The sequence below is a fragment of the Schistocerca piceifrons genome, chromosome 2 (assembly GCF_021461385.2).
Source record: "Schistocerca piceifrons isolate TAMUIC-IGC-003096 chromosome 2, iqSchPice1.1, whole genome shotgun sequence".
NCBI lineage: Eukaryota > Metazoa > Arthropoda > Insecta > Orthoptera > Acrididae > Schistocerca > Schistocerca piceifrons.
The window spans coordinates 299,473,341-299,489,047 of NC_060139.1; the positions used below are offsets into that span (position 1 = coordinate 299,473,341).

General features: G+C 43.0%; 1 protein-coding gene across 1 annotated transcript in view; it reads right to left on the minus strand.

The window, feature by feature from the left end:
* Positions 1-15,707, minus strand: part of LOC124775338 (sodium-independent sulfate anion transporter-like) — a 215,330-nt gene that overhangs the window by 20,703 nt on the left and 178,920 nt on the right. The window contains exons 2-3 of the mRNA XM_047250170.1: positions 4,560-4,912; positions 1,174-1,369 (exon numbers count right to left, since the gene is read on the minus strand). Coding sequence (XP_047106126.1) covers positions 1,174-1,369; positions 4,560-4,912 — 549 coding nt within the window. The remainder of the gene's footprint in view (positions 1-1,173; positions 1,370-4,559; positions 4,913-15,707) is intronic.

A 15,707-nucleotide genomic window follows, 5' to 3' on the forward strand; every position in this document is an offset into this window, starting at 1 on the left:
TAACAATAGAGTTAATGCTTCCTGGCATTGAAATTATAACATTTTCTACACAATTACAAATTTTGTAACTGACTTATTTGCTTTGTGAAAGTCTTAGAGGCTATGTATCCACAGGAAAATATACAGTATATCCCAAAAGTAGGCCATATCTGAAATTGTTACACAGTTGCCTGCTCCTGTGTTACAACTATTACTCAGAAGTTTCTAACACATGACCTCATGAGTCCACAAATATGGCCACTTACCATTCTTCAATCTTTTCAGCCAACATAAAGAGATAGCAGTTCCGCTGACCATAGTACAGTTTCTATGGTGCACACTGTACTGGATATTAAAATCAGCCTACCATTTAATGTAACTTACCTACCAAAAACCCTACAATGTCCCACTTATTCAATCCACCCACATCTGAGGAGTTACATTCAAGCAGAGGAATACAAAGAGTATCAGTAGCTATTGTAATTTGTGTACATAGTTAATAATTTAAGTGTATTGTGAGCACATTTATTTTAACAGATTATACATATGGTAACACAAAACATATCTTTATCTGACACTCGATTATTGGGGGAGGGGAGGGGTTAAGAGAAGAACATGAATAGTAGGAGACCAAACTTCTACATCTTTAACTAAAGCATTTGACATGATGGAACTACTGTAAGTAGCTCCCTAACTATGCATTTCTCTCAAACATTTTTCTATACTGGGCAGTCAAATGAAAGTGAGTCAGAGAAAAAATATATGTAAACTGTTTATTATTTCAAAAGTATTTCCCATAACTGTCAATACATTTATTCCACTGTGAGACAAAAAGATGGTCAATGCTGTCATTGAAAAATGTTTATGATTGCCTATGGAACCATGACTGTACCCAGGCACACGTTTTCGTTCAAAGCAAATTGACAGCCATGAGTGTCTTTCTTCAGGCCACTAAAAATATAGAAATTGCATGAGAATTTATCAAGAATGCATGGAGGTTGTGTAAGTGCATCCCAGTGAAACTTTTGCAGTGTACTTGAAACAACCTTGGCAACATGTGGGCCCACCAACATTACTTTAGAAATAACTTACTATTTTCAATCTGCCTTGTTTTCATTTGACTGCTCCTCATACATGATTTGATGTTGAAGGTATGTTATTGCTGAAATCATCTCTGGAACATCCTGCACTTACCTAATTGCAGTATACCCATGAGTAACTCAACACAGCCACTGAGGAAACATAGGAGCACTGCAAATGGTGGTCCCAGGCCTTGCAGGTTTTCCCTGGTCAAGATAGCAGCTATTGCAGTAGGTCCAACAGGGCTGTCTTTGCAGCTACCAAAGATTGTGTAGATAAAGCATGCCATGAATGAAGAATACAGCCCATACTGTAAAAGGAAAGTAAGTAATTTTATCTCAGGTTTTGATGCAATGACTAAATATCTTAAAATGGGACACATATGCTGTTTCATCTGTTTCATAGTGACATAAAGTGTAAAACAGTCAACTGTATGCATCCTGTGCAGATTTACATGTACACAATACCAGTTGTATAAAATAATAATGGAACAAAATTTGAGGATATTATGAATCACGTGGGAGAGTATTCATCAATTAACAAGACCAACTTCCCCTTTAAAGAATGCAGTGTGGAATGAAATGTTAAAGTAATAATTACACGAATATTGTAAACAATGTACTGCACTGTAAACACACTGTAGATTAATTCTTATCAAGAGTGCTTTTGACATCCCACTTTAAGAATATGTGACTGACCTAGCTGGATGTTTTACATCATTCAATGTGGTTTTGTTAAGTGTCAGCCAAATGCTTTTGCAATAAATTTAGCACTGAAAAAGCTATAAGCACAAATATATTTCAAAGATCGTGTTTCAGTTAACACTACAAAAGCTTTCTCTAAATCTACAAGTGCTACAAATGTATGAAGAGTATTCAATATGTAATGCAACATTTTTGGTTTTTTGGCCAATTTTTGCTGAAAAAATTGGATTCATGGAATATTTCCACTTCAGTTGCCATAGTTTCATGAAGTTCTGATAGGTGGTGGTGCTATACATAGCCTTCAAAATGGTGTCTGTAACAGAGAGCCATTCCAAGCTGTCATTGAGTTTCTTTTGCCAGACAACCAGAGCATCACAGGTATTCATACGTGCTTTCAGGATGTCTACAGAGACCTGGCAGTGAACAAAAGCATGATCAGCCATTGGGAGAGGCTTCTGTCATCATTGCAACAAGGTCGCGCAAACCTGTCTGATCTCCCATGTGCTGGCTGGCCACACACAGCTGTGACTCCTGGAATGTTGAAACATGCAGACACTAATTCGCAGTGATCAATGGATCACAATCCAACACCTTGCTGCACAACTTGATGTCTCTGTTGGCAGTGCTGACACACTCGTCCAACAGCTGGTGTACTCAAAGGTGCGTGCCAGCTGGAATCCTTGCTATCTAACAGAAAGTGCAACAAAGGATCATCTGTGCAGAATTGCTTGTGCTTTATAAGGCTCTTCGTGACACTCTTTTATCGAACATTGTTACAGGTCATGAAACATGAGTTTATCACTTCAAACCAGAAACAAAATTGCAATCCATGGAGTGGTGCAACACAACCTCTCCTACGAAGAAAAAGATCAGAGTCACACCATGAGCTCGTAGAGTCATGGAACTCTAAATGGGTTATTGATGCAATACAACGTTGGCTCCAACATTGAGCAGTAGAGAGGTACAATGTGAGCATACAAGTCCTCCCTGTAAGGTGGCATAAGACCATTGCACTGAATGAAGATTATGGTGAAAAACATGGTTTTGTAGCCAAAAGTATGAGGAATAATACATGAGGTGACAAAAGTCATGGATAGCGATATGCACGTATGCAGATGGTGGTAGTATTGGTACATAAGTTAACAAAGGGCAGTGTATTGGCAGAGCCATCATTTGTACTCATATAATCCACGCAAAAAGGTTTCCTACATAATTAGGATGGCACTAAAGGAATTAACAGAATCTGAACATGGAATAGTAGTTGGAGCTAGACGCTTGAGACACTCCATTTCGAAAACAGTTGGAGAATTCAGTATTCCAAGGTCTACAGTGTCAAGAGTGAGCCGAGACCACCAAATTTCGGGCATTATCTCAGCAGTGGCTGATGGCCTTTGCTTAATGACTGAGAGCAGTGTCATTTGCGCAGAGTTGTCAATGCTAACAGACAAGCAACACTGCATGAAGTAACCACAGACATCAATGTGGGATGTACGATGAATGTATATTTAAGACAGTGTGAGGAAATTTGGCATTAATGGGCTAAGCAGCAGTGCCTTCCTGGGCTCGTGAAAATATCGGTTTGGCTCTAGATGACTGGAAAACCGTGCCAGGTCAGATGAGTTCTGATTTCGCACGAAGCCATGGGCCCAAGTTGTCAACAATGCACTGTACAAGTTAATGGTGGCTCCATAATGGCGTGGACTGTGTTTACATGGAATGAACTGGGTCCTCTGATCAAACTGAGCCGATCATTGACTGGAAATGGTTATGTCTGGCTTCTTGGAGATCATTTGCATTAATAGATTTCATGTACCCAAACAACAGTGTCGCTGGGGCGCAATTGCTTGCGAGTGGTTTGAATAACATTCTGGACAATTCGAGTAAATGATTTGGCCACCCAGATTGCCACCGAGCGAGGTGGCGCAGTGGTTAGCACACTGGACTCGCATTCGGAAGGGCGGTGGTTCAATCCTGCATCCAGCCATCCTGATTTAGGTTTTCCGTGATTTCCTTAAATCACCCCAGGCAAATGCCGGGATGGTTCCTTTCAAAGGGCACAGCCGACTTCCTTCCCCATCCTTCCCTAATCCGATGAGACCGATGACCTTGCTGTCTGGTCTCCTTCCCCCCAAAACAACCAACCAATCACCCAGATTGCCCGACATAAATCCCATAGAAGATTTATGGGACATAATCAAGAGGTCAGTACATGTAAAAACTCCTGCACCGGCAACACTTTCGCAGTTATGGACGTCTATAGAGGCAGCATGGGTGAATGTTTCTGCAGGGGACTTCAAATGACTAGTTGATTCCATGACACGTCGAATTGCTGCTCACTGTCAGGCAACAGGAGGTCCAGCAGGATATTAGCAGGTATCCAGTGACTTTTGTTATCTCAGGGTATGGCGTATTGGAATCTTGAATAAAACCACCATGCTTTAAGAAGAAGAACGTGTTGCATTACTTATTGAAGCTCCTTGTAGGTTGGCCTTCCTTCAGTCTATCTTCAGTTAAGTCCTATGGTCATTATGGCAAATTCGTACATTTCTCTGGAATGCAAAACGGAACTGAGGTCAGTTTCTACCATTTCTTTCCATTCTTCTGTAAACAATTCGCGTCAGTATTTTGCAATAAACCGCAGCAGTAGGATGTGTAAATAGCTATTGTAGTTATAAATTCAAAGCGAAGAAAATTTTCTCATAAGCTCAAGTTGAAGAAAATTTTCAAAGTCAGCTGCGAATATGGAATGAAACGTAAAGTGGCGAAGCTTTGGGCTTCGCGGGCGGCAGACGCTACCTGCGGCGGCAGGCCGGCGACGCTGGCGTAGGCGATGGCCTGCGGGATGACGGTGAGGCCGACGGTGAAGCCGGCCACCAGGTCGGCCACGCCCTTGGCCAGCGTGTACTGCGGCAGCCACGCCAGGATGGGCACCCGCCGCAGCAGCAGCTTGCGGGTGCAGCCGCGGCGCGCGCGCTGCGCCGCCCACCGCAGCACGGCGCGGCCTCGCCGCCTCCCACTGCCACCGCTGCCACCCCCGGGGGCAGCGCCGCCCCCGCCCGGGCCGGCCGGCGACGGAGGCCCTGCGGCGCCCTGCTTCGGAGGGAGCGTTTCATCCGCGATGGCCACGGACACGCTGCCGCCGTTGCTCACTGCAATACACATCACAGTATCGCATTTGTCACTTCGGTCGAAAAATAAATAAATAAATATGTGGAGCAATAGCGGAGCGCAGAATAATTTGAGAACACACTGCATGTCGAACACGGGAAAGTATTAATCCAGCGACGTCCTTCTTTTGCTTTATGCACCTTTTACAGAGCGGAAAATTACCATTTCGTGTAGGGATATGAGTTGTGTTCAAAAGTAACGAAATTATAGTTTTTTGGGAAAATTTTTATTTGATCGTGGGATGTTCAACCCGCGGCCCGCATGCGGCCCAAAGTATCAATGCGGCGCAAGTAGCGAGCATTCATCACACAATCGGTATATGAAGGGCTTATTTCAATAGTGGTACAAGTCCATTACCTCCAATTCTCTGTCTATAATACTTCTGAAATTAATGAGCCAAACAAACAGAAAGAAAGGTTCATCTCTAGCAAGAAGCCATATGCTTTAATATTTCTGGTATCTCAACTGCAGATTTTTCTGCGCTCATTTAACTTCAGGACTGTGTATCTCAATATGAACAAAAGTGGACTTGTACCACTATTGAAATAAGCCCTCCCTATGTTCCTTTTATGTAAGGTTATGATAAACTGAATTTTTTCAATTTGAAACTCCCATCAAACAATGATGCTATTTTCTCATTGGGCCATCAAGTTCCTAACACTGCTGTCGTTGGTATACCTGAAGTCCCAGAGTCTCGTTCTTATAACCGGCCAATCCGTCAGACGCGCTGGTCTGCTATCTTACGTTACTTCAGTTGCAAGTGCGAAACTATGGATAGACAGACGTATAATGACATTAATTTATAGAAATGCACATAAATTTTGTGTTATTTCTGAACATTTGTGATAAAGACCCTTTTTCAGCGTAGTTACGATCACTACAAGTCGGTGAAAGTTAGAAATCTTCATGCAGATTGCAGTTACTCTAATTTCTGCTATTAACAATACAGCAATTCTATTATAACAGGTTTAATGTGATACCACATCCATCGCTCCAAATAAGAACCATATTCGGACACGAACATCTCTGATAAGTAATGTAAACTGTACCAGTTATATGATGAACGTCTCTGTAATGGGCTTTCGCGAAATCTTTTTATTGTCGTGTGCAATTTTTACCACACAGATGCTCGGTGTAAAGAGAAGAGCTTTAATTCAATTTATTCATTGGGCAGTCCACGGACTAGCTTCATATGCCACTGATTATCATCAGTGCCAGGAATTCCTCAGAAGTTTGCATGCTGAGTATCGGTAGGGTTGTATATTTCACAGAAGTAAGGTGACTCAGTAGAGGGCAGATGTTAAAAAGATTTTATAGCACAGTTAATGAAACAAAATCGTTCATGACACCAAAAGCATAATCCGTGTCAGAACTTGACGATGCCAACTAGGTGGCAGATTTAGCATTTTTAGATTTGACTACTCATTTAGGTGACTTCAACATAGGCGTCTTGATGGTAGAAACCTGCTTATCAGAACACTGTTTGAAACAATAAACTGTTCCCAATGAAACTGAAATTACGGCAATCGCAAGTAAATGCAAACAATTTTTTTTTTCGTTTCAGCGCCTTGACAGAACAAAATCCTAAAGACGGTATGAAATGCGCAGGCATAGTTTTCAATTATCCAAGTATCTCATAATCGGTTTCAGGATTTCCGAAAAAAATAATCAAAATGTTCATATTTGCGCGACGCCCTCTACAAACAATGTAGATACGTTGCCAGAACATTTCCAGACCAAATGCATTGTGCTGCAGTGTGACAGCCAATTGACGGGAAAATCTGATTATGTATCTTTGCTGGACTTCAACAAATCATACCCGCCCAGAGACAAAGATCCCTTGCTACAGTCATGAATTACGTATGTGATCTTTGTTTGGAAGCGCGTAGGTTTGTGAACAGTTCTTTTCAAGAGTAAATCACACAATGAGCAAAAATAGAACCAAAATCTCAGATTAATACCTGGAGAACACCCTGAGAATTGCAACCACTTCGATCGAATGTGATACTGATAGATTAGTTTCCCTAATTCAAAGTCAAATGTCGCATGAAGTTTATGATTTGTAATTACTTACACATAAAATTATCAAATCTCACATCCGTCTTGCTTCTTTGTTATGAAAAATCATAAATTAATAAATTGTAAATTACTTAAATGTGTTAACTATATACCTCCGACAGTCCCTAATTTATTTTTTTCAATGGTTATTGTTAGTGTAAGCATGTTATGTGCGGCTCAAAAATACTCTTCTTCCAATGTGTCCAGGTAAGCTAAGAGGTTGAACACCCCTCCCCAAATAAGTGTTATTGGAGTTCCGGCTTCTGGCCAGCCGGGCCTGACCAACTGCCGTGTCATCCTCTGCCAACGTCGTCATCCGATGCAGCGTGCAGAGGCATGCGGTCGTTGTCGTTTTTCTTAACCTTGGAGCCGCTATCTAATCGCTAGAGTAACTTTTCAGTTGCCCTCACGAGTCCGAGTACACCCCGTCCCAGTCCTTCCTGGCAGTATCAGAAATGGAATCCCCGCACAGCAGCCAGGCGCGCTAACAATTTCAGCTACAGGCGGATCTGCATCAATATTACCCCTTTCAAAATAGTTCCCATTAGATGACATATGAGGTTTGTGCAAAAAATTCCGGAATTTTGTCCACAAAATTTTTCTACGCTTACCTTTTAGTTATTGTGCATGGTCTCCTTCGAAATACTCTCTTCCACAATTGATACACCGCTCCCAACGCCGTTTCCGCTTCTGAAAGCTGTGTTGGCACCTCTCTTGCTGGATCGCGCGAAGCGCCGTCTGCGAATTTTCTTTTATCTCGTCTGTCGTTGCAAATCTTCGTTTTTTCAATGGGTTTTTCATCTTCGGAAAAAAAAGTCCGCAGGGGCGAGGTCTGGAGAGTAGCCCACGTAGGATGAGGCAGCACAGTGATTTAGTTTTTTGTGCAATAGTCACGCACCAACAGGGTGCTGAGGGTGCGTTATCGTGATGCAAGAGCCATGAATTGTCTCACCACATTATAGACCGTTTCCTTCTCACATTTTCTCGCAGGCGTCGCAACACGTCCCAACAGTACCATCGATTAAGTTTGTCTCTGTCCCACAAATTCGTGATGAACTAATCCTTCAAAGTCAAAGAAAACTATCAGCGTGGCATAGACATTTGACCTGACCTGACGAGCTTTTTCCGTCTTGGTGAACCTTTCTCGAACCATTGTGAAGATTGAACCTTGGTCTCAACATCATAAACGCAGATCCAGGTCTCATCACCAGTTACGATTCTCTTCAAGAGCATCTCGTCCTCTTCATACATTGCGACGCGAAGTTCTTTCCTTTCTTGGGTAATGAGCCATGGGACGAAATTGGCGGCAACACGATGGAGTCCAAGATGATGTGTCAGGATTTTATGACATGATCAAGCTGAAATGTTACTGTCAGTCTTCGATTGGTAAGCATAATTTCGTTGACGTTCCTGACATGAGCGTAGTCGATAGAAGTCGGAGGGCGTCTTGGAACGAGGGTCATCTTTAACTTCCGTCCGACCATTTTTAAACCGTGTGAACCATTCGCAACACCGAGTACGGCTTAAGCACTCATCGTCGTACGCTTCCTGCATCATTTAGTGTGTCTCTTTAAGGATTTTCTTGAGCTCCTCGCAAAATTTAATGCAGACGCATTGTTCCTTTAAGTCTTCCATCTCAAAATTCGCAAACGGTGCGACACAATGTTCTACTCACTACAACACTGATCAAACAACAGACATACAACAATGAAACTTTCGGCAGTTACACTTTAAACACAGGCATGTGCAGGGATGCCAACTGCATTTCGCTTCAACACACCACTGGCGCGAAATTACGGATGTTCCGGAATTTTTTTAACAGACCTCAAACTATTAAGCCAGTATCTTTTCCAGTTGCCAAAGCATTTCCGGAACTCAGCTTAAATATCTATCATCTGTGCTTGTAGAACGACGACTCTTTACAATTTGCCTTTAATTTACGCAGCATAAAAAAGTCATTTGGGATCCTGTCGTGAATATGGAGACGATGACATCATTACTTCCTTACTTTTGACCAAAAATTCACGAACAAGCAACCTGTAAGTAGTACTTTCTATTGACTGTTTGACCTTGTAACAAGGACTCGTGGTGCACTAGGCCGTTCAAATCGAAGAACAAATCAGAACATAATCTTCAGGCGTGCCGCACATGACGAGCCATTTTAGGTCTTGGCGATCCGGAATGATTCCACTGTGACGACTGAACCTCAGCTTTGATGTCATATCCGTAAACAGACGTTTAATCACCTGTTATGACATGTTCAGTAGTTCTGCATCGTTATTGACAATCTAGCAATGCCTCAGCAACTGCTTTTGTTCAAAATTCTGCAATTTTGTAACAAATTTTTCTGCCACACGGAATGAGGCAGTTAATATGCAATTTCTCTGTGATTCGGCGATCGTCCATAACCATTTCTTTCGCTTTTTCCACGATTTTGGCGGCTGATGTTTTTCTGGGGCATCCATGGCGCTCGTCGTTATCAAAGTGTCACAGTTTTCTTCGAAAAGCGTACAGCACTCGTAAAATCTTGTTTTACTTGCAGCAGACTCGCCAAAAACAATATTTAACGTTTCTAAAACTTCGCTGCACTTTATTCCGTTCTTGTAGCAAACTTTAATACAAACTGATTCATCCATTTTTATAACAAATAAATAGTCGCCGATGCTACCAAAACACACGTAATCTTTTTGACAACAGACTAAATATCCAATAACACGCGGGTGCTTTTCAGACATGTTTACCAACACAAAAACGAAAAAAACTCACTCAGATCGTGCTAATACAACATTCGACATCACGGAATTCCCGTTGCATTTGGAACACAACTTCTACAGTGTGTCTCTCAAGTCTCCATCTACATCTAAATCTGTACCTACATACCTTTCTGCAAACACTGCGTAGTTACGGTTTGTTTCCGTTCGTACTGTAGAGCAGTGGGGGTAGAAAGACTGCGTAGATGCCTCTTAGTGCGCTGTAGTTAACCTAATCTTGTATTCGCGGTCCCTAGAGAGCCTGACCTAGGAAGATGAAGTTATGTCTCTAGGTTCTTCACTTAACGTTGGTTCCTGAAAAAATTGTTAAGTAGGTTTTCGTGGGAGAATCTACGTCTATCTTCAAGCGCCTGCCAATTCAGATTTTTCAACGTTTACGTGACGCTCCACCGTGAATCAAACAAACCTCTGACCATTCGTGCTGTCCTTCTTTGAATACGTTAGATATCCCGTTCGTCCTTTTTGGTGTGTATCCCCCACACTTGTACAATATTCTAAGGTGAGACTCACAAGTGTTTGTAAGTTGTCTCCTTTCCAGACTGACTGTATTTTCTCACTATCCCACCAATGAACTGACGTCTCCCACCCGCTTTACCTACAACTGAGCCTGTCTGGTCATTCTATTTCATATCTGCACGAATTTTAACACGCTGATAATTGTGTAAGTTCACTGATTCGGACTCATTGATACTGTAGTCGCAGGATGTTCCTTTCCTGGTTTTGTGGAGTGCACAATTTTGTACTTCTGTACATTTAAAGCAAATTACCAATCTCTCCATTACTTTTAACTCTTATCAACGTGTGACTGGATATTTGTGCATGTTTTTCTGATATTACTTCATCATAAATAACTGCATCAAAAATGTGTGAAGTTATTGAGTAACATCATCTGTGAGCGCCTGGGATAGATTGTTGAGAAGACAAGCCGTGTAAAAAATATTCTTCTGAACTTCATGTCCTATTGTGCCCTATCCGATTCTTCCGAGGCTTTTACACACCTACCCATCTAAAAATACTATCTTAACGCACACAAAATGGCCCCCACTACACAGTAAAAGGTGGTTAGCGCATTACGGATGTAGACGTAGAACGAAGCACTGTTCTTAAAGGCGATGTACTATAGTTTGCTAAGGTCAGGGAAGTCTGTGTCTTTGGTGGTTGTGATAACCAGTAGTGTCACCAATATAGAGAGATCTCGACGCAGGAGGCAGAACGTGTGTGTTTTAGGAAAGCTCGATCAAACATAATCCTAGGAAGAGAGTTCTTGTAAGATATAGTGGAGGCGACCGTCAAAGGGAGAGCTCTAGTAGAAGACGAACTGTCCAGAAGGCAACCCCGTTATACGAATAATCGTGGCTACCGGTTCCGTAACCGAAATCTAAGATTTGTGTTACTCTGATTCTTCACAAATTACGCCCGGACTGAAAATTACGAAACATATTTAAAAAAAACATTAAATATTTCTTGACAATGCCAAATAATTGAAGTTACATTGTTCGCTATGGAATGGTCGCTAACGGCCAGTGGAGTCTCCTGTAGCCATGCGGTTGACGTCAACCCTTAGTGGAAACCGCAGCTGGAATGTATATCTGTATATCAGTAGAAATAGAACTGTCGTTATATTAAGTAGCGATTTATGGGACTTTACCGCCAGCATACTAGCGTTTACAGTCGGTGGCATAGAATGGAAATATGAAAGCAGGAAAGGCATGTCTCTCTCCAAATCCATTACATATGTTTCATTCGACGTTGGTAACTGGAGGCAAAAATGCAATTCTGTGGTGTTATAAACGACACTCTACTGTTTGCAGATGATCAGATGGTAATTATCGTCAATGCTGAAGACGAGAAAGTTAGAATATAAGAACCGGGTCTTGAAATAAGCTATGCAAAGGAGAGGTAACTGGATATAGGATTTGATGGAGAAAACTTGGATGTTGATGAGAGGATTGTTAATGCTTCTGAAGAATTCAAATATCTTGGATCTTTGCTTGAATAACATCCAGACTATGTAAAGTACACTCCTGGAAATTGAAATAAGAACACCGTGAATTCATTGTCCCAGGAAGGGGAAACTTTATTGACACATTCCTGGGGTCAGATACATCACATGATCACACTGACAGAACCACAGGCACATAGACACAGGCAACAGAGCATGCACAATGTCGGCACTAGTACAGTGTATATCCACCTTTCGCAGCAATGCAGGCTGCTATTCTCCCATGGAGACGATCGTAGAGATGCTGGATGTAGTCCTGTGGAACGGCTTGCCATGCCATTTCCACCTGGCGCCTCAGTTGGACCAGCGTTCGTGCTGGACGTGCAGACCGCGTGAGACGACGCTTCATCCAGTCCCAAACATGCTCAATGGGGGACAGATCCGGAGATCTTGCTGGCCAGGGTAGTTGACTTACACCTTCTAGAGCACGTTGGGTGGCACGGGATACATGCGGACGTGCATTGTCCTGTTGGAACAGCAAGTTCCCTTGCCGGTCTAGGAATGGTAGAACGATGGGTTCGATGACGGTTTGGATGTACCGTGCACTATTCAGTGTCCCCTCGGCGATCACCAGTGGTGTACGGCCAGTGTAGGAGATCGCTCCCCACACCATGATGCCGGGTGTTGGCCCTGTGTGCCTCGGTCGTATGCAGTCCTGATTGTGGCGCTCACCTGCACGGCGCCAAACACGCATACGACCATCATTGGCACCAAGGCAGAAGCGACTCTCATCGCTGAAGACGACACGTCTCCATTCGTCCCTCCATTCACGCCTGTCGCGACACCACTGGAGGCGGGCTGCACGATGTTGGGGCGTGAGCGGAAGACGGCCTAACGGTGTGCGGGACCGTAGCCCAGCTTCATGGAGACGGTTGCGAATGGTCCTCGCCGATACCCCAGGAGCAACAGTGTCCCTAATTTGCTGGGAAGTGGCGGTGCGGTCCCCTACGGCACTGCGTAGGATCCTACGGTCTTGGCGTGCATCCGTGCGTCGCTGCGGTCCGGTCCCAGGTCGACGGGCACGTGCACCTTCCGCCGACCACTGGCGACAACATCGATGTACTGTGGAGACCTCACGCCCCACGTGTTGAGCAATTCGGCGGTATGTGCACCCGGCCTCCCGCATGCCCACTATACGCCCTCGCTCAAAGTCCGTCAACTGCACATACGGTTCACGTCCACGCTGTCGCGGCATGCTACCAGTGTTAAAGACTGCGATGGAGCTCCGTATGCCACGGCAAACTGGCTGACACTGACGGCGGCGGTGCACAAATGCTGCGCAGCTAGCGCCATTCGACGGCCAACACCGCGGTTCCTGGTGTGTCCGCTGTGCCGTGCGTGTGATCATTGCTTGTACAGCCCTCTCGCAGTGTCCGGAGCAAGTATGGTGGGTCTGACACACCGGTGTCAATGTGTTCTTTTTTCCATTTCCAGGAGTGTATATGACCATATAACAACCAAATGGTGTATCGTGGAGCAAAGCCACACGAAATGACATTAAGAAACGAACGTATTAGATAATTATTGAGGCGTGATTGTATATAACTCAAAATATTTGACTTTAATAATAACATCTACAACAAAATAGAGGAAATGACGAAGTCTAGAAGTGGGTGTAGTCAGAAGAAGCTACGGAATGTCGCGGTTGGAGCACTACTAATTATAACCATAAAAGGAAGAATAAAGATGACCGAAAATATTATAAACAGGCCATAAAGGAGTAGACTGCGGCGGCAGAGATAATTTAGAATGGAAGGCAAAGGCGACCTGTACAAATATGATATCCGATTGATTCTGAAAGGTGAAGACACTTTTAGGGTTTGAATATAGGAAAAGGTGGATGCTGTAAAACATGTGTAGAAAATTAATGTACCGGAATTCCAATAAAGGACAAGAGGAGCAGAGGACGGGCAAGGGCATCGCGAGGAGGTTTGGTTTCAGAAGTAACACCACACGCGCACACCAGCAGAAACCTCCAAGCTGGGAAGGCGGTTAATAACAGTTATTTCATGGACTTCCGGCGCAACTTTGAGAAAGCTGTGTAGAATCACAGTTCTCGCTGTGACGCATTTGCTTTGCGAAGCACTCGTCAAGTCTCCAAATGCTCTGACTCAGGAAGTGCTCGCTTCGCAGTAGTTGCTGTGAACATCTGGCTGTCAGCTTTTCACTAACGAGAACAAGGAACTTGAACAAGAGCGCCCACAGGCAATCAGAGCAACATCAGTTACGGACAGCGGTACCTACACCGATCTGACCAAGGGATCATTTAAATGTGGGGTAGAGGTTTCTTTTAGTTATTATCGCAACAAGATAACGACAGAGAAGACCAAATCGAGCCTGAACACTTTTATCGTCAATAGATTCAAAACGGAGGGATAAAAGAAGTGTGGGGCACGTAAAGTTTGCGGGCTAAAACACCCAATCACTCTGAAAAAAAGCTGATACAAAAGAAGTAAGTCAAGTGAGCGCTACAATTTCGACTACGGAAAAAAACCCGACCGGGAGATGTAGATGTGTTTCTTCCTGCCGTAAATAAAACATTTTGCGAACACACTCTGAAATCCAACAAGAAAGCGAAAAAAATAATATCTGCCAAATACGTGAACAATCTAAGGCCAAGTTCTGGTCTGAACAGCATCAGTTAAACTTGCGGCGAAGTCTATATAGGGGCAACTAAAACATTTAAGGAGATGTACTTCGATTTATATCCGCAAGTCACTCGTGACAGAACAGGCTTTTGAACAACGAGAACGCAGTGTTAGCCGTTACAACTTGTGTTGATTCTGGTTGGCTCAAAGAAGCCACAGAAATACAAAATTATAATTGCAATTTCTATAGAAACAAGAAAAGGATAGCGATGAAAACATAGACTCCAATATTGTGAAATAAGTTTTCGTAAGCAGCAGGGTAAAAACTACAGCCCATAGGAGGAAACAGAAAAGAAAAATTAAGGCGTATCCAAAAACTGGAGCAGTTACCAGTGTTCTACGAAGCGGAGACAAAATAGTGTGCTACAAAATAGAAATATTTTCCAAAGAAAAGTACGAAATGCAAGGAACAGTATATTTTTCTTGACTTGAGCCACAAAACTAGGCGAATATATATCATCTTCTTCAGAAATGTAACAGGAAGAAGTATATCTGTGTTAGACATTGTCTTTTTCATCCTTCAGGGCGATCTAAAAGCGTTGTGCTAAATAAAAAAGGAAGAGTGCTGACTGAGGAAGTATCTGAAATAAAAACCTCATTTCTGATAGTAATAAAGAACCTCGTCACATACACTGATGACTTGGAGTTTTGTACGAAACAGTTCTCGACATAAAACATAATGAAACTTCCTGACAAATTAAGTCTATGTCGGACGGGGGCTCGAACCAGAGACCTTTGCCATTCACAGGCAAGTGCTGTTGAAGCATGACACGCGACCTACTCTCTCAGCTTCACTTCCGCCAGTAGCCCTCTCACCTTCCAAACCCCATGGAAGTTCTGCATACCTTGTGAGACTAGGGCTCCTGGAAGAAAGGACATTGCGGAGAAATGGCTTAGCCATAACGTGAATATTAATTCTGGAAACAACCATTAGTCTCTCTCTCTCTCTCTCTCTTTCTCTCTCTCTCTCTCTCTCTCTCTCTCTCTCTCTTTCTCTCTCTACATGAGGTACGATTAGAAATTCGTAAGCATCTATGTGAAGGTTAGTGGTAGTCCTTGTCTGCACGCGTGTTCACATTAATAACAGTAATAATAAAATGATAGAAACGTGCATACGCCGAAGATTACTACCGTCCGGATAGCTATAAATTTAACGTTTCATGCAAAGTTCCTACATAACAGAAAGAAAAATAAAGGAGGTATACAGCTGCTTGCAAAAATTACAGTACCGAGAAGAAGCAACATTATTTAAAGAGGGGATTCATGTATGCACTAACGAATTAGTAGTAGTAATATG